The sequence below is a fragment of the Monodon monoceros genome, unplaced genomic scaffold (assembly GCF_005190385.1).
Source record: "Monodon monoceros isolate NGI ecotype Baffin Bay Population unplaced genomic scaffold, NGI_Narwhal_1 Super_Scaffold_2, whole genome shotgun sequence".
NCBI lineage: Eukaryota > Metazoa > Chordata > Mammalia > Artiodactyla > Monodontidae > Monodon > Monodon monoceros.
The window spans coordinates 65443437-65462308 of NW_021703776.1; the positions used below are offsets into that span (position 1 = coordinate 65443437).

General features: G+C 38.3%; 1 protein-coding gene across 2 annotated transcripts in view; it reads left to right on the forward strand.

Moving 5' to 3' along the window:
- Positions 1–18872, forward strand: part of DNAJB9 (DnaJ heat shock protein family (Hsp40) member B9) — a 244903-nt gene that overhangs the window by 164684 nt on the left and 61347 nt on the right. The window contains exon 5 of one of the 2 annotated variants that reach the window (XM_029233617.1): positions 13192–13237. The exons of the other annotated variant lie outside the window; for it this stretch is intronic. Coding sequence (XP_029089450.1) covers positions 13192–13198 — 7 coding nt within the window. The 3' untranslated portion in view covers positions 13199–13237. Of the gene's footprint in view, positions 1–13191; positions 13238–18872 lie in introns of those variants that run through there. 2 annotated transcript variants of the gene reach the window in all.

Consider the following 18872-nt stretch of genomic DNA (forward strand, 5'->3'; position numbering starts at 1 on the left):
CACAGATACTCATTTCTTTAATGCACTGTGATCTCAGAATTTGGTGTTCTATCTGCAAGTCCTGGTGAGACAATGTCAGCTTGTCTTGTGCCAATTCATCTACACATTGAATGACAGCTTTGCTGTCTCTGAATGGTAGCAGGATGAGAGGTCATTCTACCTGGCTGTGCTGCCAACTGAAATGCTTAGTGTGTTTTCAAATTTGGGGTTATTAGAGCCAAAGAAACTTTATAAATTACCTTGTCTGTTCTCTTACCTCATAAATGTGGAAAATGAGAGTAGAATAGCTAAGAAGAAAATGCTCTTTCTTTTTCTCTCTTTTCAATCATTATTACAGACAAGGAGATGTACCTTAAAAAAGCCATTATCTGGAGTTGAAGAGTGAATACTTTAACAAGAAATCTTGTCAAAATATGATAGCAGTCATTCTGGGGTCAAAGTCATGGTGTCCGAAATATGGCATGTGAAATTATCTTCAGAGCAACAGCCTGAGGAACAGCTAAGGGATGTGTCCCTTGTAGGTGGATATGTCTCCATCTTAACCTGAACAACACTCATATTAAAGAGGGAAGAAAGCAGTTCCTTGTTTCTTCTTGGAGGGCAAATCATTTTAGCTACTCAGAATTATTTTTAAAGGGCTCTCCTATTAATAACAGTCAATAAAAGTCTGGGGGATAAAAGCAAGATTAGTAACCAGTTAATGCAAGGGGAAGATAGCGTGTAATAACATCTTTCTCTAGTGGGATACTGACACTTAAACTCACATCATGCCTTAAAGCAGTTCATACATGCTTTCTTTTTAGTCACCAGCTGAGCACTGGTTTTATTTTCTCAGATATTTCTAAGCTGTGAGAAGTTGCTGCCTAAAAGGAAATCTAGGGGCTGTTCTTAGGATGAGGTGAAAATTGATTCTGAGAGGGAAAACAATGGATATTCTGTATAATAGGGTGAGTGGGTTGGGCAAAGAGATTCTCTGAGGGCTCCTTTATGATTGAACCAAAGCTTATCTACAGACCAAGTTTGCTTTCCAAACCAAGATATTATAGAAAGAGAGGTGGAGCAAAACAACAAACCTTTTTCAGTATCTGGGACTTCAATTCCTGGCTTTTTATATCTTAAAACCCACATTTCTTGGTCAAGGTTTAAATCTCTTTCTAGGGACTTCCCTGGTGGTCCAGTGGTAAAGAAGCCGCCTTCCAATGCAGGGGACGTGGGTTCAGTCCCTGTTGGGGGAACTAAGATCCCACATGCCGTTGGGCAACTAAGCCCACATGCCACATCTACCGAGCTCACGCTCCTCAAGGAGAGAGCCCGCATGCTGCAAACTACAGAGCCCACGCGCCACAATTACAGAGCCCACCCACCCTGGAGCCTGCGCGCCACAACTAGAGAGAGAAAACCCGCACGCCACAACTAGAGAGAAGCCTGCGCACCACAATGAAGAGCCTGCACTACAACGAAAGATCCCGCGTGCCGCAACTAAGACCCAACGCAGCCAAAAAAAAAAAAAAGAAAGAAAGAAAATAAATAAATCTCTTTCTGGAATAGTCCTTTTCACATTTCTACCTGCATGCTGTCCCTGCAGTGTGGACCTCTTGCTGCATGCTTCATGGTGCATGTACAGACTTGCCTCACTTCTAGACAGAGAGAGGCTCAGAGAGAGACACTGAAGCAGAGGTCTGAGACAGTTTTCACCATTTGTCCTTGAACCTCGTGGACAGTGTTGTATATTCCCGCGGGAGTGTGTGTTTATGGGGAATATTGCCTACAAGATGGTGTATCACTATACCGTGTACGTGGGAGAACATCTTAGAAGAAAATAAAATTCTCTGCTCTTCATGATGATCAGGCTTAAGGGAGAGTGTGAGGGTGTGAGTAGGAGAGAGATGGAATGAAGAGGGATAATAAGAAACAGGAGACCAAATAGTTCATTGCTTCCCAAAGTGTGATTAAATGGGTCACCAGAATTTGAAGCATCTGCAAAGGATGAAGTAATTTGTTAATAATGAAGATTCTAGGGCTTCCCTGGTGGTGCAGTGGTTAAGAATCTGCTCGCCAACGCAGGGGACACAGGTTCGAGCCCTGGTCCGGGAAGATCCTACATGCCACAGAGCAACTAAGCCTGTTGGCCACAACTACTGAGCCCGCATGCCACAGCTACTGAGCCCGCGTGCCACAACTACTGAGCACATGCACCTAGAGTCTGTGCTTCGCAACAAGAGAAGCTACCACAATGAGAAGCCTGCGCAGCACAACTAAGAGTAGCCCCCGTGCAGCGAAGAAGACCCAGCACAGCCAAAAATAAATAAATAAAATAAATAAATTTATTAAAAAAAAAAAGATTCCAGGCAACCAAACAGTATTTCTGAGTAAGGGGCATAAAAATCTGCATTTTTTTAACATGCACATCAAGTGGTCCTTATATAAAAAAGTTTTAGAATCATTGAGTTTGGAAGTTAATATAATTGTGAAGGTGAGAGTTGAGGCCATAGATCAAGAGAGGATAAAAGAAATATTTGGTTGGTAAAATATACAGAACTTGAAAATTGTGTGGCAGCGTGAAGAGAGGTGAATCTAGGATGATTCTCACAGCTGTTTGGTTACCTGTTAGATGATTGTATCATTACTCTGATTAACTGGAACCTAGAAAAAAGGACCAGGTTTGAGAAGGTGGATGAGAAACTTTGGGCTTTGATTATGAGTTTAAAGTGTTTATGAGGCAACTTAAAATTTTTTTTGCAGTAGAGATAACCATATAGACTTGTAGTTTGGTGGAGCAATCTGGGTTAGAAAGATAGATTTAGTGGTTATCAGAATACAAGAGGAAGTTGAATCTATTGGCATGACTGAGATTTCCCAAAGAGAAAATGTATCAGGAGAGAAAGCCTGGGGTGGAGTCAAGACCCAGGGACCATTGCTAACAGGATCATGTGACCAGGAAGCTGGCTGTTGAATTCCTTTCTTCAGAGGTAGAAGACTTCTGACAGGTTGATAAGGCTCATTACATGATCTTAAAAGAGGAATATCAAAGAGGAGTGAAGGTAAAGGCAACAACAGTTGCCCAGGTCAAGAGATTAAGAGGCTGTCCATTTATATTAGTGTCCCTCTGGATAAAAGCTGGATGTAATTTAAATGATCTAGATGGTAACATCTGCAACGTATGTGCCGTGAATTGAAGTGGCACCACTAGATAGGGGAGAAGTTAGAGTTGTTTGACGGTATGAAAATAAAAGGAGGAATATTTTCTTTTCACAATTGAGTGGAGTGAATTAATATGGAAGTGCCAGTGGGATGCCAAAAAAATGTGTATGCCATCTCCTTTTCCTGGTGTATGTGGGTCATCAGCATGTGGGCATCTTCCATCCAGAAGAGTTGGAAGAAAAGCCCTATCCTAAGAGAAGACTTCTGTTTTTATTTAAGCACAAGAATGGGAAGAACATCCAGTAAAGCCACTGAGGATGCAGAAGAGTGTGATGGAATTGGGAGCTCCAGTATTGGAAAGAGTTGAGAGGGAGGTTAGCTGTGAGGCAATGAGAGATAGAGAAATGGTGAAGGGAAGGGGGTGGGGGCGGTTCTGGGGTATGGACACAGGTGATGAGCATGCAGGAGAGGAAAGATTACCAGAGGGGTGCTAGATAATATCTCTGCCTGTGGAGTTAGAGAGACAACACCTTTGTACACCAGGATATTTACATGTTTTTCAAGACCGTATATGGAATTGTGCCAAAGTATTTTTTTTGTGTATAAAATAAGTAGAGTTCAAAGGAGGACCAGAATGTGCTGAGAAGTGGCAGTGGAAAGATCATTGAATGGAGTGGGGCATGAATCAATTAGGTTAATTTATATGAAGCACCCTGAAAACTGCAAAGTGTAATATAAAACTGAGGTGGGGAGACGCAAGAGGGAAGAATTATGGGAACATATGTATATGTATAACTGATTCACTTTGTTATAGAGCAGAAACTAACACACCATTGTAAAGCAATTATACCCCAATAAAGATGTTAAAAAAAAAAACCCAAAAAACTATGAGGTGGTATAGCCAGGGCAATGATCTAGAAGTTTCCAAAGTCTTTTAATAAACTTGCTGCATCAGGATCTTCTGAGGTGCTTTTGAAATTTTGGATGCCTGGGCCCTACACTCAGTTTACTAGATCAGGCTCCCTGATACTGAGCCCAGGGGATCTCTTTTGTCTTTTTTTTACAGCTCTCATTTCTGATATATACTTTAGTATTATACAGCTACTTGAGTATTGATATTATAGTTCAACTTAGATGACAATAAACATGTATGTGAATGGTAAAAAATTTAAACGATCACAATGAATGAATAAATCTCATGAATGAAATTAACAAATAGTGAACAGTTGGTTGGAAAATCATAAAAGTTGTTTAATTTCAGAATTTTAATTTGAAGGCAATGAAATACCACTAAATTATTTTGAGCAAGTAGTGATACTGTGAATTTTAAGAGAATTATTGTGGTTTCTGTAAATGACATTTACTAATAAACTTCCAGTGGCTCAGAATTATTCTACTCATGTATTTGAAAATATATTTAGAATAACAAGGGAATTCCCTGGCGGTCCAGTGGTTAGGACTCTGTGCTTCCACTGCAGGGGGCACAGGTTCAATTCCTGGTTGGGGAACTAAGATCCAGCATGCCTTGTGGCACAGCCAAAAAAAAAATAAAAATAAACAGAATAACAAGATTTTAAATGAAGTTTAGCCCAAGTTTTGTTAAAAATGAAACATCTAATCTATAATCCTCTGAGCATTATGTTTGTCTGATATTGAGAAATCAGACATTCTTATTTTAATGTACATGGCTATATTTATATGAATAAGAAATTTAAGTGGAAAATCATTAGGCTTTGCTGTTTATTGATTTCTAGTTTCTCTGGTGAATTAAAAGTTACTGATTTTTAAACTCAGAAATAAAACCTCATATATCAGTGTTTTTTCTACTAAAAAAATGATTAGTTTTGCCTTTCAGACTAATGAATTCCTTGTAGTTTGGTAAAAGAATTAAAAATCATAATTTGGTGAATTAAAAATAGTGTATTTTTTCATTTCTCTTGGGCATATAGAGTGACTTATTTTATGAGTTGCTAAAGTTGTAGACGTTTTCTGATCTTTTCTAAAGCAAAAATTGTGTGCCACCTTTGCAAACTTTTCCTTATATTTGGATCTGTCTAAAGCTACTTTTAAGAACTATATAATTCTGATCAAGAATTCTGTTTCTCCCTGAAAAACTTCCTTCTGTATCTGATTTGGATGACATGATGGTGATTATCTTTGTTCCTACTTAGATATGTTGAAATTGCCTCAAGGCTTTGAAGTTCTGAGATTTAAAGAAAAGATGAAATACAAATATGTATGTGCTATTTTCATATGGAAATAATATTCTGAATGAGAAGTAACTTCTTTGTTGGCATACACTGGGTCTTACAGACTAAATTAAAAAGCACTTGGAGGACAGGCTCCATGCTTTTTCTTGAAACTTCACTAAGATACATTATTAAATTAGTAGACACCAAAACTTCTAGGATTTTAAAGAGTAATTGATATTTTCATTAAATTTTAGCACTTAAAAATTTGAGGATTTTGTTTATTTCTGTGTTTGAAGTGTGTCTATTTCATTCTTGAGTTCCAGTGTTCTTTTTTATAAGTAGCTTTATATTTTATTATTTTTGATTATTATTTCTGATTATTAAAGTTATAAATTTTCATAGTAAAAAAAATCAAGTAATATAGAAAGGTAGAGTGAAAATTACTTATAACCTCTCCACTCAGACTGAACCACTATTTAACCTTTTAGTATATATCCTTTCATACTTTTTCCTGTCTGTATGAATCTCTTTGGGTGTAACTCAATCTGTATATCTCAGACCATTCTGTGGGTGTCTGCTTTTCTCCACTCTGTCTGTAAGGGGTTCCCTACCTGTCTTTTATTTTAGCTTCTGGCCCCTCATCTTTTCTCTGTCACACACATTCTCATTGTCTTTCACATTCTCTGTATGTGGATTCATACATATGAAGTATGTGAGTGAGTCTCTATATATGTGTAAATGTATGTGTATATGTATGTCAAAATAGCACCATTAGATACATGCTGCCTTGTAATTAAAAAAAAAACTTTTCTATAACAATAAATATAGATACAAAGCTCCATTTTTGATGACTGAATGGTATCCTAGAGTGTAGTGTGGGCTAGATTTAATTTATTTATGCAATCCTTTCGAACAATTTCTTTTGGACATTTAGGTTGTTTCCAAATTTTTTTGTTACCATATTTAGTCCTTTTAAGTGCACATTTTTACATATTTGTACAATCATTTCTTAGTAACTGAAATGTTACTATTAACTGTTACTAATAACCCGATTGTAAATATCTTTAATTAGATGTTCTAAATTATGTAAACTTAGAAATTCACTATTAGGCTAAGCTCAATACAGTTTTTATAAGATTTCTTGGGAAAGATCAGTTTTCTTTAAATAATAAAATATTACAAGATATTGCTAGCAACTATTGGTGGGATGTGGCTTTATATTGTTGTTGGACATTTCTAACTGTATTTTCTGATGGGTATGTCCTGAGCCCTCTTCTCCATGACTGACAGGACGAGTGTTTTGAGAAAACCAGTTAAGGTTATAGCTGTTGTTTGTGATCCAAAGAGCAGAATCAAGCTACACATTCACAGACTAGGAATGAAAATCACCACCCTGCCCTAACCACTTGGATCAATTGTATTCTTTTCTCAGCAACAGCAGGCCCTCCTTTTGAGTTTTGCCTCCCTTTTCTTTCTTTCTTTTTTTTTTTTTTTTTGCTGTACGCGGGCCTCTCACTGTTGTGGCCTCTCCCGTTGCAGAGCACAGGCTCCAGACGCGCAGGCTCAGTGGCCATGGCTCACGGGCCCAGTTGCTCCGCGGCATGTGGGATCTTCCCGGACCGGGGCACGAACCCGCGTCCCCTGCATTGGCAGGCGGACTCTCAACCACTGCGCTACCAGGGAAGCCCTTGCCTCCCTTTTCTTTAGTTCTTTGTCTAAATAAGCTCTAAGCTGCTTGAGACATGAGCTTTATTTTCACTGTGGTGTTTTGTAAAATGCCATGTGCACATATGACATTTTGTAGATAATAAAACAGCAACGATTATAGGCTGTTGGTAGTCCTCTGCTGATATCCCAGCTGGTAACAATACACTAAGATATCACTTGACATTCTATTGAGTTAACAGAAACTGTTGTGTTGATTTTTACTGCTGTTAAGAGCAGGGTGAATATTGATTTTAATCAGAAAGAGCAGGGAGAAATTGCTTTGACATGTGTTTTTTACTTGATCTTTGAGAATGTCATGAAAAAATGAAAAAAGTATATAGTAATCTATGTGAGGTTCTTTCAAAAGAGCTGAAAGGTTGTTTGAAAATAGTGACCCAAGGATAGAGATTTAGTTTCAGAAATGAAATGTTTAATCAGCCATCTCAGAGTAATCTCTTACATGACAAAATGAAGCCTTTCTTTGGAATATTAAATAATTGCATTTTTAGTCACACTGCCATTGAAATATAAAGAAACATGGCATAATTTGTTAACCATTTTAATATTTATGTAGCTATTCATTCAACAAATATACAGTGATCACCTACATTAAGGCTGTTGTTGTCCTAGGTCCTGGGGTCACACTAGAGAGCAAAGCAAAGTCCTTGCTTTAATGGACTTTGTTTTCTAGAGGAGGAATAGATAACAATTAAAAATGATGTAGTATGTCAAGTGGCAATAAGTACTGTGGAGAAAAAAACAGAGCAGGTTGGGGAGTGTGGATGGTAGTAGCCATTTTACGTATTGCAGTTGGGGAAGCCAACCTGGAGACCTAAAGAAGGGGTGAATGAGCCATATCCGCATTTGTTGAAAGAATGTTTCAGGCAGAAGGAAGAGCAAGGGCAAGTGTCCTGCAGCAGGAGTGTGCTCCAGAGACAGCAAGGAGGCCTCTGTGTCCAGGAGATTACCAGATACGAGCAAGGAAGTGGGAAGACGTAGGTCTTACAGGGCCTTGGGGGGCCATTATATGCCTTTGGCTTTTACTCTGAGTGGGATGGAAGTCAACAGAAAGTCATAAAAACAAAAGTGACCTGATCTTATTTTCTTGTGAAGGGATTAGTCTGGATGCTATAAGAGTAACTGTCAAGGTGCCGAAATGGAGAAGCACTGTAGCAATAAGCTAGGTCATATCCAGGCAATGGGCGATGATGGTTTGGATCAGGGTAATAGCAATAGAGGATGTGGAAAGTGATTCGATTTTTGCCATGTTTTAGAGACAGGGGTGACAGAATATCCTGATGTATTGGATGTTGGGTATGAAATAAAGGAAGTAAAGATGTTTTCAAGGTTTTTGGCCTGAGCAACTCAGAAGGGTAAGGCTGTAGAAAAGAGAGTTCGGTAGGGAACTTGGCAGTTTGTTTTGGGATAAATCCGGTTTGGACATTAGAGATTAGTATTTAGTTCCAAGAAAAAAGGTCATAGCTGGACATGTAGATTTGGGAGTTGTCAACATGAAATTGGTGTTTAATACCATTACAGACAGGAAACTGGAAGAGATCATTTAGGGAGTAATTTAGATAGAGAAGTTCTGAGAGCTGAGGCCTGGGGTGTTTCCAGAGTTAGAGGTTGGAGGAATCTGCGGTGAATGCTGAGGAGGAGTGAGATAGTGAGGCACAGGGGAACCTAAAGAGTGGTCTTTCAGGGGTCAAGTGAAGTAACTGCTTCAGGGAGGAGGGAGGGGTGAGTGGAATCAAAAGCCATTGATAGGTCTATTAAATAAGGACAGAAGTTGGCAACTGGGCATCATTGTTGACCATCTTGTGAGTTGTTCAGAAGAATAGAAAAGGCTTTCTGGAGAGGGTCCAAAAGAGAATAAGAAGATAAAAAACAGAAGCAACAGTATGGGTAACTATTGAGGAATTTGCTCTAAACAGGAGAATGGTACTGTTGTCCCAGCCATGTTGAACAGATGGCCAGACAGCATACGTGCCAGGCTTGCTGGAGCAGTGTTTATTGGGGGAGAACTCCTAGGGGCAGGACCAGTATCAGGACATGAACCCACACTGCCCATTGCATTTAGGGCAGTACACACATATCTAGCAGGGCTGAGTGTCAGACTCCAGGAGAGGAACTTTGACATTAGGCTGTAGGGCTTTAAAGCTGTACCAGCTCCTCTCTTGATGTGAGTAGAGCTGCCGTGATATTTTCATTTCAGCCCAGTTCCTCCAACCCCTGCCTCAACTGCTCACAGGGCTGAGGTTCAAGTTTCTGGTTGATCAGGATTGAATATAGTAAGTACTAGCTCCCCAGTTTCCATAGGAGGGCTATAGGACACCGAATTCTTCTCTGGGAGCCCAGCCTAAAGGAGATTTAGTCCTGATAAGGTAAGCCTGATCTCTCAGTAACAAGAGAAGTATGAGAGGGGAACGCGAGCGTTTTTCTTTACTGCTCTCTTGTTCCCTTCCCTCGCTTCCCCTCTCCTCCTTCCTTCCCTCATTCCCTTCCTTCCTTTTCTTTGATGTGCAATATTATAGATTTTTATAATCTAGTAGAGAGGAAAAACCATTGAGAATGTAAGGGAAATAGTCATTGGAGTGATTGCTGTTGAGAAGATAAGCGGATGATAAGAGTGTAGGGCTTGGCCCTGTGAGAGGAATGGATACACATCCATATTAGAGAGAAGCCAGGATTGATAAGCACAGATGTGCTTGTGCTGTGGTCAGAGCTTGTGGGCATTCTTTTAGGATTGTTTCTAATTGCTCAGTGAAAGGTGAATTTGCACTGAGAGCAAGGAGAGAGATGCAAGTGTTGGAGTGATTATAACAGTGTGTGATTAACAACCTTATCTTCCCAATGAAAACAAATTTTATTAGCTATGTGCTCTAAAAAAAGAAACTTCTTTCCCTCTTTTACTGAGGATTGAATTTTGTGTATTTTCGGTGGACAGTCTTGGTTAAATCTGTTTAGCTTTTGGTCAGATGTTTACTTCTACGGGCCACCTTTCATACAAAAAAATTCTCATTTTTTATGGTGTTCTGTGATTTGAGTCATGTTAGATGATTCTGTAAACATAACACAGAAATAAGCAAAATGTACTTGGGCTTCTATGGCATGTGTGCAGAAGAATCTGTATTTATTAAGCATACAAATATGTTTAAAATTCACTAACCTTTGTGTGGCTCACTGCAAGCAAAAGCATGACATTTGAAATTGTGTCTTCATCACCTTCTCAGGGCATGGGATGATTGACACATCGTAACCTGCTTAATAACTGTGAGACAGAGCCAGTTATTCACGTGAGTTCCCCCCCCCCCACTTGGAGCTTTAGATAATTGGATTAAATTGCAGCAAAATAAGTCAGGCCCGCTATACTTACACTCTCTCAACTGGCAGGAGACTGACTATTCTGGCAAAATGAATACATTTTATATATGTCTTCTTTGGTTGTTTCCTCTGATACAGCATTTCCTTAGTTCCTTTTGAGATGATCCTGCCATTTTACTTCAAGTTGTTGAGGTAGCTCCAAGTGAATTGGGGGACTTATTTCAAACCTCATATGTTTCTAAATGGCAGGAGTCTGGAGGCAAAATTATCCTTAAACTTGTTAAAAATGCAGATTTCCAGGACTTTGAAACTGGGCTTGGAAATCTGCACTTTAGTAAGCACTCAAGTAGTTCTGAGGTGGGTAGCTAATGAAACACGCTTTGGAACACAGCCCTGGTTAATATGTAGAATTGAAAATATGGTCCTTGAACCTGTAACAAAATGTAACATATATAGTTCTATACATCCATCCTTGAAATCTATCTTGAATCCAGAAAACTGTCATGTTGGAAATTAAGAACCCCATTGGATTATACTGTTAAATTTCCTTTCTTTCTCCCTCCCTCCTTCCCTTTATTCCCTCCCTCCTTTTTTTTTTTTTCTCTTTCTCTCTCTCTCTCTTTCCTTTTTTTTTTTCCTGGCAGTTTTTTAAAATATCTGAATCTTATATATGTATTGTATAGTCAGGGGAAAGCCTTGTCCATTATTTTGTCTTTAAAAAATAAATATTTTATCATTTTTTAAAAAATTATAAGCTCCACAAAGGTAAAGAATTATGACGAATGCTTATTTTAGAAACCCTTAATATTTTCTACTGTAATTGGTAATATTAGAATTGCAACCAGTATTTTATTTATTTATTTTTGGCTCTGTTGGGTCTTTTGTTGCTGCGCGCGGGCTTCCTCTAGCTGCGGGGAGCAGGGGCCACTCTTTGCTGCGGTGTGAGGGCCTCTCACTGCGGTGGCCTCTCCTGTCGCAGAGCACAGGCTCCAGGCGCGCGGGCTTCAGCAGCCGTGGCACACGGGCTCAGTAGTTGTGGCTCGAAGGCTCTAGAGCGCAGGCTCAGTAGTTGTGGAGCACGGGCCTAGTTGCTCCGCGGCATGTGGGATCTTCCCGGACCAGGGATCGAACCCGTGTCCCCTGCATTGGCAGGCGGACTCTTAACCACTGCGCCACCAGAGAAGTCCCTGCAACCAGTATTTTAATGAGCTTTCTGCTGTTCCTTTGCTTCAAGTGTATTTCTCATTTTCTTCCTGGGGTGAAATCCTAGTAGTTCTTTGAGATTTAATTAAAACCTTACTTTCTTTGGAAGTGTCCCCTGATCACCATCCTTTAGCCTCCCCATCCCCCAAATTAATTGCTTTTTCATTTGAGTTTTCATAACAGTTTGATCATGCTACTTACCAATTTGTGATCTCCTTAAGCAGGGTGAGTATGTGTCTTAAATTTCTTGGGTCAATTTTCCTGGCATAAGTATTAAAAGAGCCCCCTTTCACTCTCTGAAGTGTCCCTGTTTGGGTAATAGATGAGATGTCCATCCTATAGTGAAGAACTTTTCACCTCTAGTACTTCGCCTGTTATCTGGTACATGGAGGTTATTCAATCAGTTTGTCAATGAGCTTGAATTGAATTAATCATTTAATGGCTGGAAGGACTGTTGGAGGCTTGGCAGAAGCCTTTGTGTATTTTATAGGTATTATTATTTGTATCTATTAATTTATAGGTATTAATGTTCAAAGACAGCCAAAGTAGGATCCCCTGAAGCCATTAGTTACTCGGAAGAAGGTAGAGGTAACCTGGACCAAGCTTTTGAGGAATCGGCTGAACCCTAGTCCGGTGGTTTCTAAATGCTGATCCAGAGGAATGTCCACAGGACAGTAAATACCCTTGAAGATACTTTTATTGTTTCATGGCAAAAAAGAGGAAAAATAAGGTCCAGGTAGTGAGTTAAAACTAAATGTATTTATTGGATTGATCTTTCTTTTTAAATTTTTATTGGTGTATAGTTGATTTACAATGTTGTGTTAGTTTCATGTGTACAGCAAAGTGAATCAGTTATACATAAACCACTTTTTAAAGATTCTTTTCCCATAGAGGCCATTACAGTGTATTGAGTAGAGTTCCCTGTGCTATACAGTAGATCTTTATTAGTTATCTATTTTATATATAGTAGTGTGTATGTGTCAATCCCAATCTCCCAATTTATCTCTCTCCCCCACCCCCCGTACCCCCTGGTAACCATATGTTTGTTTTCTACATCTGTGACTCTGCTTCTGTTTTGTAAGTTCATTTGTACCCTTTTTTTTAGATTCCACACGTAAGCAGTATCATATGATATTTGTCTTTCTGTGTCTGACTTACTTCACTCAGTATGACAATCTCCAGGTCCATCCATATTGTTGCAAATGGCATTATTTTGTTCTTTTTTATGGCTGAGTAATATTCCATTGAATATATGTGCCACATCTTCCTTATCCATTCATCTGTTGGTGGGCATTTGGGTTGCTTCCATGTCCTGGCTATTGTAAATAGTGCTGCAGTGAACATTGTGGTACATGACTCTTTCTGAATTATGGTTTTCCTGGGGTATATGCCTAGTAGTGGGATTGCTGGGTCATATGGTAGTTCTATTTTTAGTTTCTTAAGGAACCTCCATACTGTTCTCCATAGTGGCTGTATCAATTTACATTCCCACCAACAGTGTAGGAGGGTTCCCTTTCTTCCACACCCTCTCCAGCATTTATTGATTGATCTTTATTTTAAGATTATATCTAGTGTTAGGCTATTGTTTGTATCTTAGAATTTTCTTTCTTTTCTGAATTGACAGTAATTGAAAAGAACTTTCCTTATCAAAATAAGAAGTTGGCATGCCCCAAGTCTGGCAAACATTGACTAAGAAAACAGGCTGTGGATGGAAGGTGCTATCTGGACTCACAAGGTAAGAATGATCAAAGGGCTCAAACCTGTGAGTTGTAGAAAGACCCATCACCTTTCCCTATCCATTCTGGAAAATGAGACGAACAGTGTCTTTTTTGTTCACTACTTTGTCCCTAGGATGTATACAGCCTAGTACACAGTTAGTATTCAATAATTTGTTATTTAAATAAATTCAGAAGTTCCATGAATAAATCATGTGCTGAAAACATCTGAAGTGACCCAACCTGGTGAATGGTTGAGTTAGTTGTGCTCTGCTGATTATCCAGCCCTTTCCATGACTAGGAATCAGTAACTCCATCAGTTATTGCTTCTTGCCCTTTACTTGGTTAAAGTTTTAGCTAAGGATTCAGTGTTTTTTGTGTGTGGATTATTATAATGGTTTCTTTTTTTTCATTGTTAAAATACACATAAGATTTACCATCTTAACCATTTTTAAGTGTACAGTTCAATGGCATCCAATATATTCACACTGTTGTGCTACCATCACTACCATCCATCCACAGAACACTTTTCATCTTGCAAGACTGAAACTCTGTACCCACTAGACAATAACTTCTCCATTTCCTCCTTTCCCAGCCCTGGTGACCATCATTCTACTTTCTGTCTCTGTGAATTTGACTACTCTATGTACTTGATAAAAGTGGAATTATACAGTATTTGTTCTTTGTGTCTGATGTATTTCACTTAGTATAATATTCTCAAGGTTCATCCATATTGTAGCATGTTTCAGAAGTTCCTTTCTTTTTAAGGCTGAATTTTATATGTATATATATATATATATATCACATTTTGTTTATCCATTCATCTGTTGATAGATACTTTAATTGCTTCCACCTTTTGGTTATCACAAGTAATGCTGTTATGAACATGACTTTACAAATATGTCATTGAGTACCTACTTTCTCTTCTTTTGGGTCTATATCCCAAAGTAGAATTACTGGATTATAGGGTAATTTTATTTGTAAAATTTTGAGGAATCACCACACAGTTTTCCATAGGAGCTGCACCATTTTACATTCCTACCAATAGTGCCAAAGGGTTACAATTTCTCCACATACTTGCTAATAATTATTATTTCCTGGATTTTTGGTAGTAGCCATCATATGGGTATGCTATCATGGCCTCTGTCTCCAGGAGTTTTCTCTAGTGTTTTTTATTTACCTGTAAATCTGACCATGTCAAATCTATTGATGACTCTCAATTTCTTTTTTTTAAATTCTAAGGTTCTTAACATGCTACCTCTCAGGTCTAATTTCTATCCACCCTATAATCTAGTCATAATGACATATTTGCTCTTCTCTATACTTACTGTTTGCTTTCAAGTCCCTATGACTTTGTGTTAGTGATTTTTTCAGCATGGAGTGCTTTAATTCCATGGTTCCCAAATTTCATTTCTTCTGTTTGTGCCTTTTCCTTCATTAGCTTCCCATCTCTACTATTAGTTTCCTATGATTTTTTTCTTTGCATACATATTAAACAGTTCACTGTTTAAAATTTAGCCTCATTCTAAACAACAACAAAAAAATCCATGAAATAATGGGTTTAATAAGTTGATCATATTAATTCTCCACACATCTTAATAAATACATTACCATTAAATTTTTTAAAGGCCTATCTACATGTCACCAAAAATTCATCTTGAACACCACCAATGATGTATATGCCACACTTTGTGGAAGACTTTGGTAACCCACCTTCCCAAGTCTATCTGCTCAGCTCCAGCTCATCCTTAGGATAAGTTTATGCATTAGTGTAAGTTATGTAGGGAGTTGTGGTGCTGGCTCTGGAGTTAGATGAGTGGGTCCAAATCCTGACCTGCCACTCACTAATTGTGTGACCTTGGCCATGTTATTTAACCTCTTTTGTACAAAGGGGATAATAATAGTTCCTACCTGAAAACTTGCGAGGTGTTATTAGGATAATGCATGCAGGACTCAATGTTTTCTAACTAGTCTAGCTCTCCTTTTGTGCTCCATATCATGAAAAGATGATCAACATTTGCTTCATTCAAAGTTATCCCATTATGAAATTGATGAAAACAAAGGTAAAGTGGAATCCATGCAGGGTATGCTTTCATGATTATTCTAATACAAGTTAAGTAATTACAATCATTTGACCTTAACTTTTCTGGGTCCCTAAATTATAATATTTTAGAGCCAAATGGGATGTCAAATTGACCCTGAGGGTGTTTTTTCTGCCGGTTTCAGTCAACATCTGTGGGATTGGTTAATGTAACTCAAAGTGGAATAGAGGCAGAGGGGTGTGAAGCCAGTTTTTAACAGCTGCCTCTTCCTCTGCAGTCCCAGTGGTGTCAAGAAAACCGCATAAGACCCACCATTTATTTCAGTTTCCAGTATTAGAGAACACAATAACAGTTGTAGAAATTGGTTCCTTCTCTCAGCTGTGTTCCTTTCTAAGTCTCTTATGTCGTGGTGAGATTTTTCTCTCTTATATTCTCTAGTTCCTGAAGCAGCCCTATGCACTTGAAACTGTCCATTTCTTTACTCCTTTGTCCTCAAAATGCACGTTTTTCATTTACCCTTTCCGTGAAAATACCTAGCAAACAGAAACCCAAGGAAGAGGAGAAAAAAAGAGGAAGGTATAGGAGGAAAAAAGGGGAAAAAAACCTAAAAGATGCTTGAAAGCCTGTACATCTGAAACTGACATTTAACCAAAGACCTGGCTTTCTTGTTATATGCAAATGGCTCTGTCTGTATTTCTTAAGATAGTAAGTCCCTGGTATTGTACCAAGTACAGTGTGAGCATTCTATAAGGAGTGATACCATATTTTCATCTTCAAATCTAAGGATTCTCTTTGCCATGTAAGAGATACTCAATAAGAATAATGCCAATTTTTTTTTCTCCCGGATCTATTTCAGTCACAATCATGGAATAAAAAAAGAGATTTACTAAGTAATTATTATTTCCATATTAATAAAAGAAAGATGGGCATAGTTTTCTTTTGAAATCATTCTTTTTTTTGTCTTAAGTTATTAAAAATATAAAGATTTTCTTTACTAGTTGCTTAACATATTTATGTATCCAAGACCTTTATCTTACAACTTTATGGACTTCTAGCGTTTAACCCATGTGAACCTGACATTTAAGATGGAGCAGGTGGTATGGCAGTGATACTTGAAACTTCAGGGATGGTTACTATTTTTCAGATATCTACTTTCAAGTTCTTATGATTCCTTCAGAGATATTAGACCTTTTAACCTTAATAAAATATTTTATATTTAAAAAAATAATTAAGCTGTTTGTCAATAATGCTCATTAAGTGGAAGGTCATATCATTTGGCAGAAAATATGAATAATGGATTATACAAGCATGTTTACTGAAGAATTTAGATTATATTTCTAAAGAAGTTTACAGGTTTAGTTTGGTAAATGAATTCTTAGTGCTCTTAGCTAAAATTAATTAAATCTAGCAGAAAGAAAAAGATTTCTTAAATACAAAAAGAGTCAGATCACAGTCCTTTTTGTACTGACTGATTTCTCCACAATTTCTACCAAAGGTTGTGGTGTGTCAAAAGAAACTTTGTTTTTAAATTGTCATTGCAAAATGTAGTAACAATTTTTATTTAAACAATGAACCTCTCTTGAGCAGCAGCAGAGATTTAATTACATGTTTCCATGAGAACCATAATCCAATTTTATAAAATAAAATTAAATAAAACCAATAAGTTGGGACTTCCCTGGTGGTCCAGTGGTTAGGACTTGGCATTTTTGCCCCGGGTTCAATCCCTGGTCAGGGAACTAACTAAGATCCCGCGAGCCATGCAGTGATGCAGCCAAGAAAAAAAAAAAAAGCTAACAAGTTGACTTTTAGAGTAGCTGCAAAAGAACACATCTTCAGCAAAGAATATGTGAATGACGTGATGGGATGTGGGGTACCTTGGGGAATGCAGACTGCCAAAGATTTCTGATTATTGACTTGAATTAAAAAGATTAAAATATAATATATATAGGGCTTCCCTGGTGGCTCAGTGGTTGAGAGTCCGCCTGCCGATGCAGGGGACATGGGTTTGTGCCCCGGTTCGGGAAGATGCCACGTGCGGCGGAGCAGCTAGGCCTGTGAGCCATGGCTGCTGAGCCTGCGTGTCCGGAGCCTGTGCTCTGCAACGGGAGAGGCCACAACAGTGAGAGGCCTGTGTACCACACAAAAAAAAGAAGAAAAATATATAATTTTTATGGGGAGAAAGGAGTTGCTTTAAAATATGATTTTATTCCTTGCTGGCATGTTTCTTCCTCTTTTAAATAATAAATGTACTGATCTGAATCCCTTATTTTAACACTGGCTTACTGTACAGAGAACTGCAAACTTAGGTTGGGAGGAGTTTGGTTATTACGAGACACACTCAGGGTCCAGGTCAGTTTTTAACCCAACTCTGGATAAGATCAGGATGTGGGCTGCATGGCAGCTCAGGTTGTTCTAATAGCAGATATAGGCTGTAGCTGAAATTTGGCTGTGGCAGAGCTATAAAAACTTTCTGAGTGTGTATCTGTAAGATTGACAGAGATTATAGATTAGTGGCTACTAACAGTGGCTGAGGAAGAAAGAAATAATCAAACCCGTGGTTAGTGACACAAGGAGTCCTGGGTTAGTGGGCCAGGGAATGGCTCAATTCAGAAGCATTTCATGGTCTTGGATGGCCCAGAGTAATTGATTGGCGTCTCCAACTTAATGACAGAACATTGCTGTACTTAGCAGGTATTTCCCCACAAACATGCAAACAAACCTCAATATTCCAGGACAATAGAGTTTATTTCAAGTGGATGTCAAAACCAAGTTATACTCTCTTGGGAGGAAAGGCAGGAGAGCAGCTACAAAAGAAATGTTAAGTAACAGCTCTTCATAGAACAGAGTGCTAAAGAAACCTTGGACAGTTCACTGTTTCAGTCCTGAGAATTGGTTCGGCCCAAACTTTTTAAATATCATAGAACATTGCAAATATTAATTGTTCAATGTGAAAAATTATTTTCACATTATGCAATGTTTATAAAAGCTAGTGGCTTTAAAATCAGCTATAAATCTAATCTTCCTACCCCTCCAGATACACAGTGGGGAGAAGAAAGTATCGGCTCCATGATATTTTCTGGTGTGATGAGTGATCTGACTGGTGATGATGAGTTATTTTAGATTATCAACTGATTGGTCTTTCCACAAGGAAACCATAAGGGCCACCAATTATATTTCAGCTTTTTCTTCTAAATCATTTTGTAAGATTAGATTTCTCACAGCTGAAATGACAGAATTAATGAGACTGTATAATAATGTTTTGATATAATAAATGATGCCAAATGGAATTTCTGTCACCAGGCCAGTAGATCTGAGGCTGAACATTATTCTCTAGTGAAAACTTGGAAAGTACAAATAAAGTGATAATGAAGTACCTTGCTCAGAAGTAATAAAACCTTGGCTAAAATTTACCTTCCACCCCAGAGTCAATAATATATTAACTGAGTTGGACTGTGAAGCAAAACAAAACTGAGTTCTCTCCTGGCTTGGTTACCTGTTTCAGAAGAGCAGCAGGGAAATTAATTTTATTGAGTAATATCCATAGAACT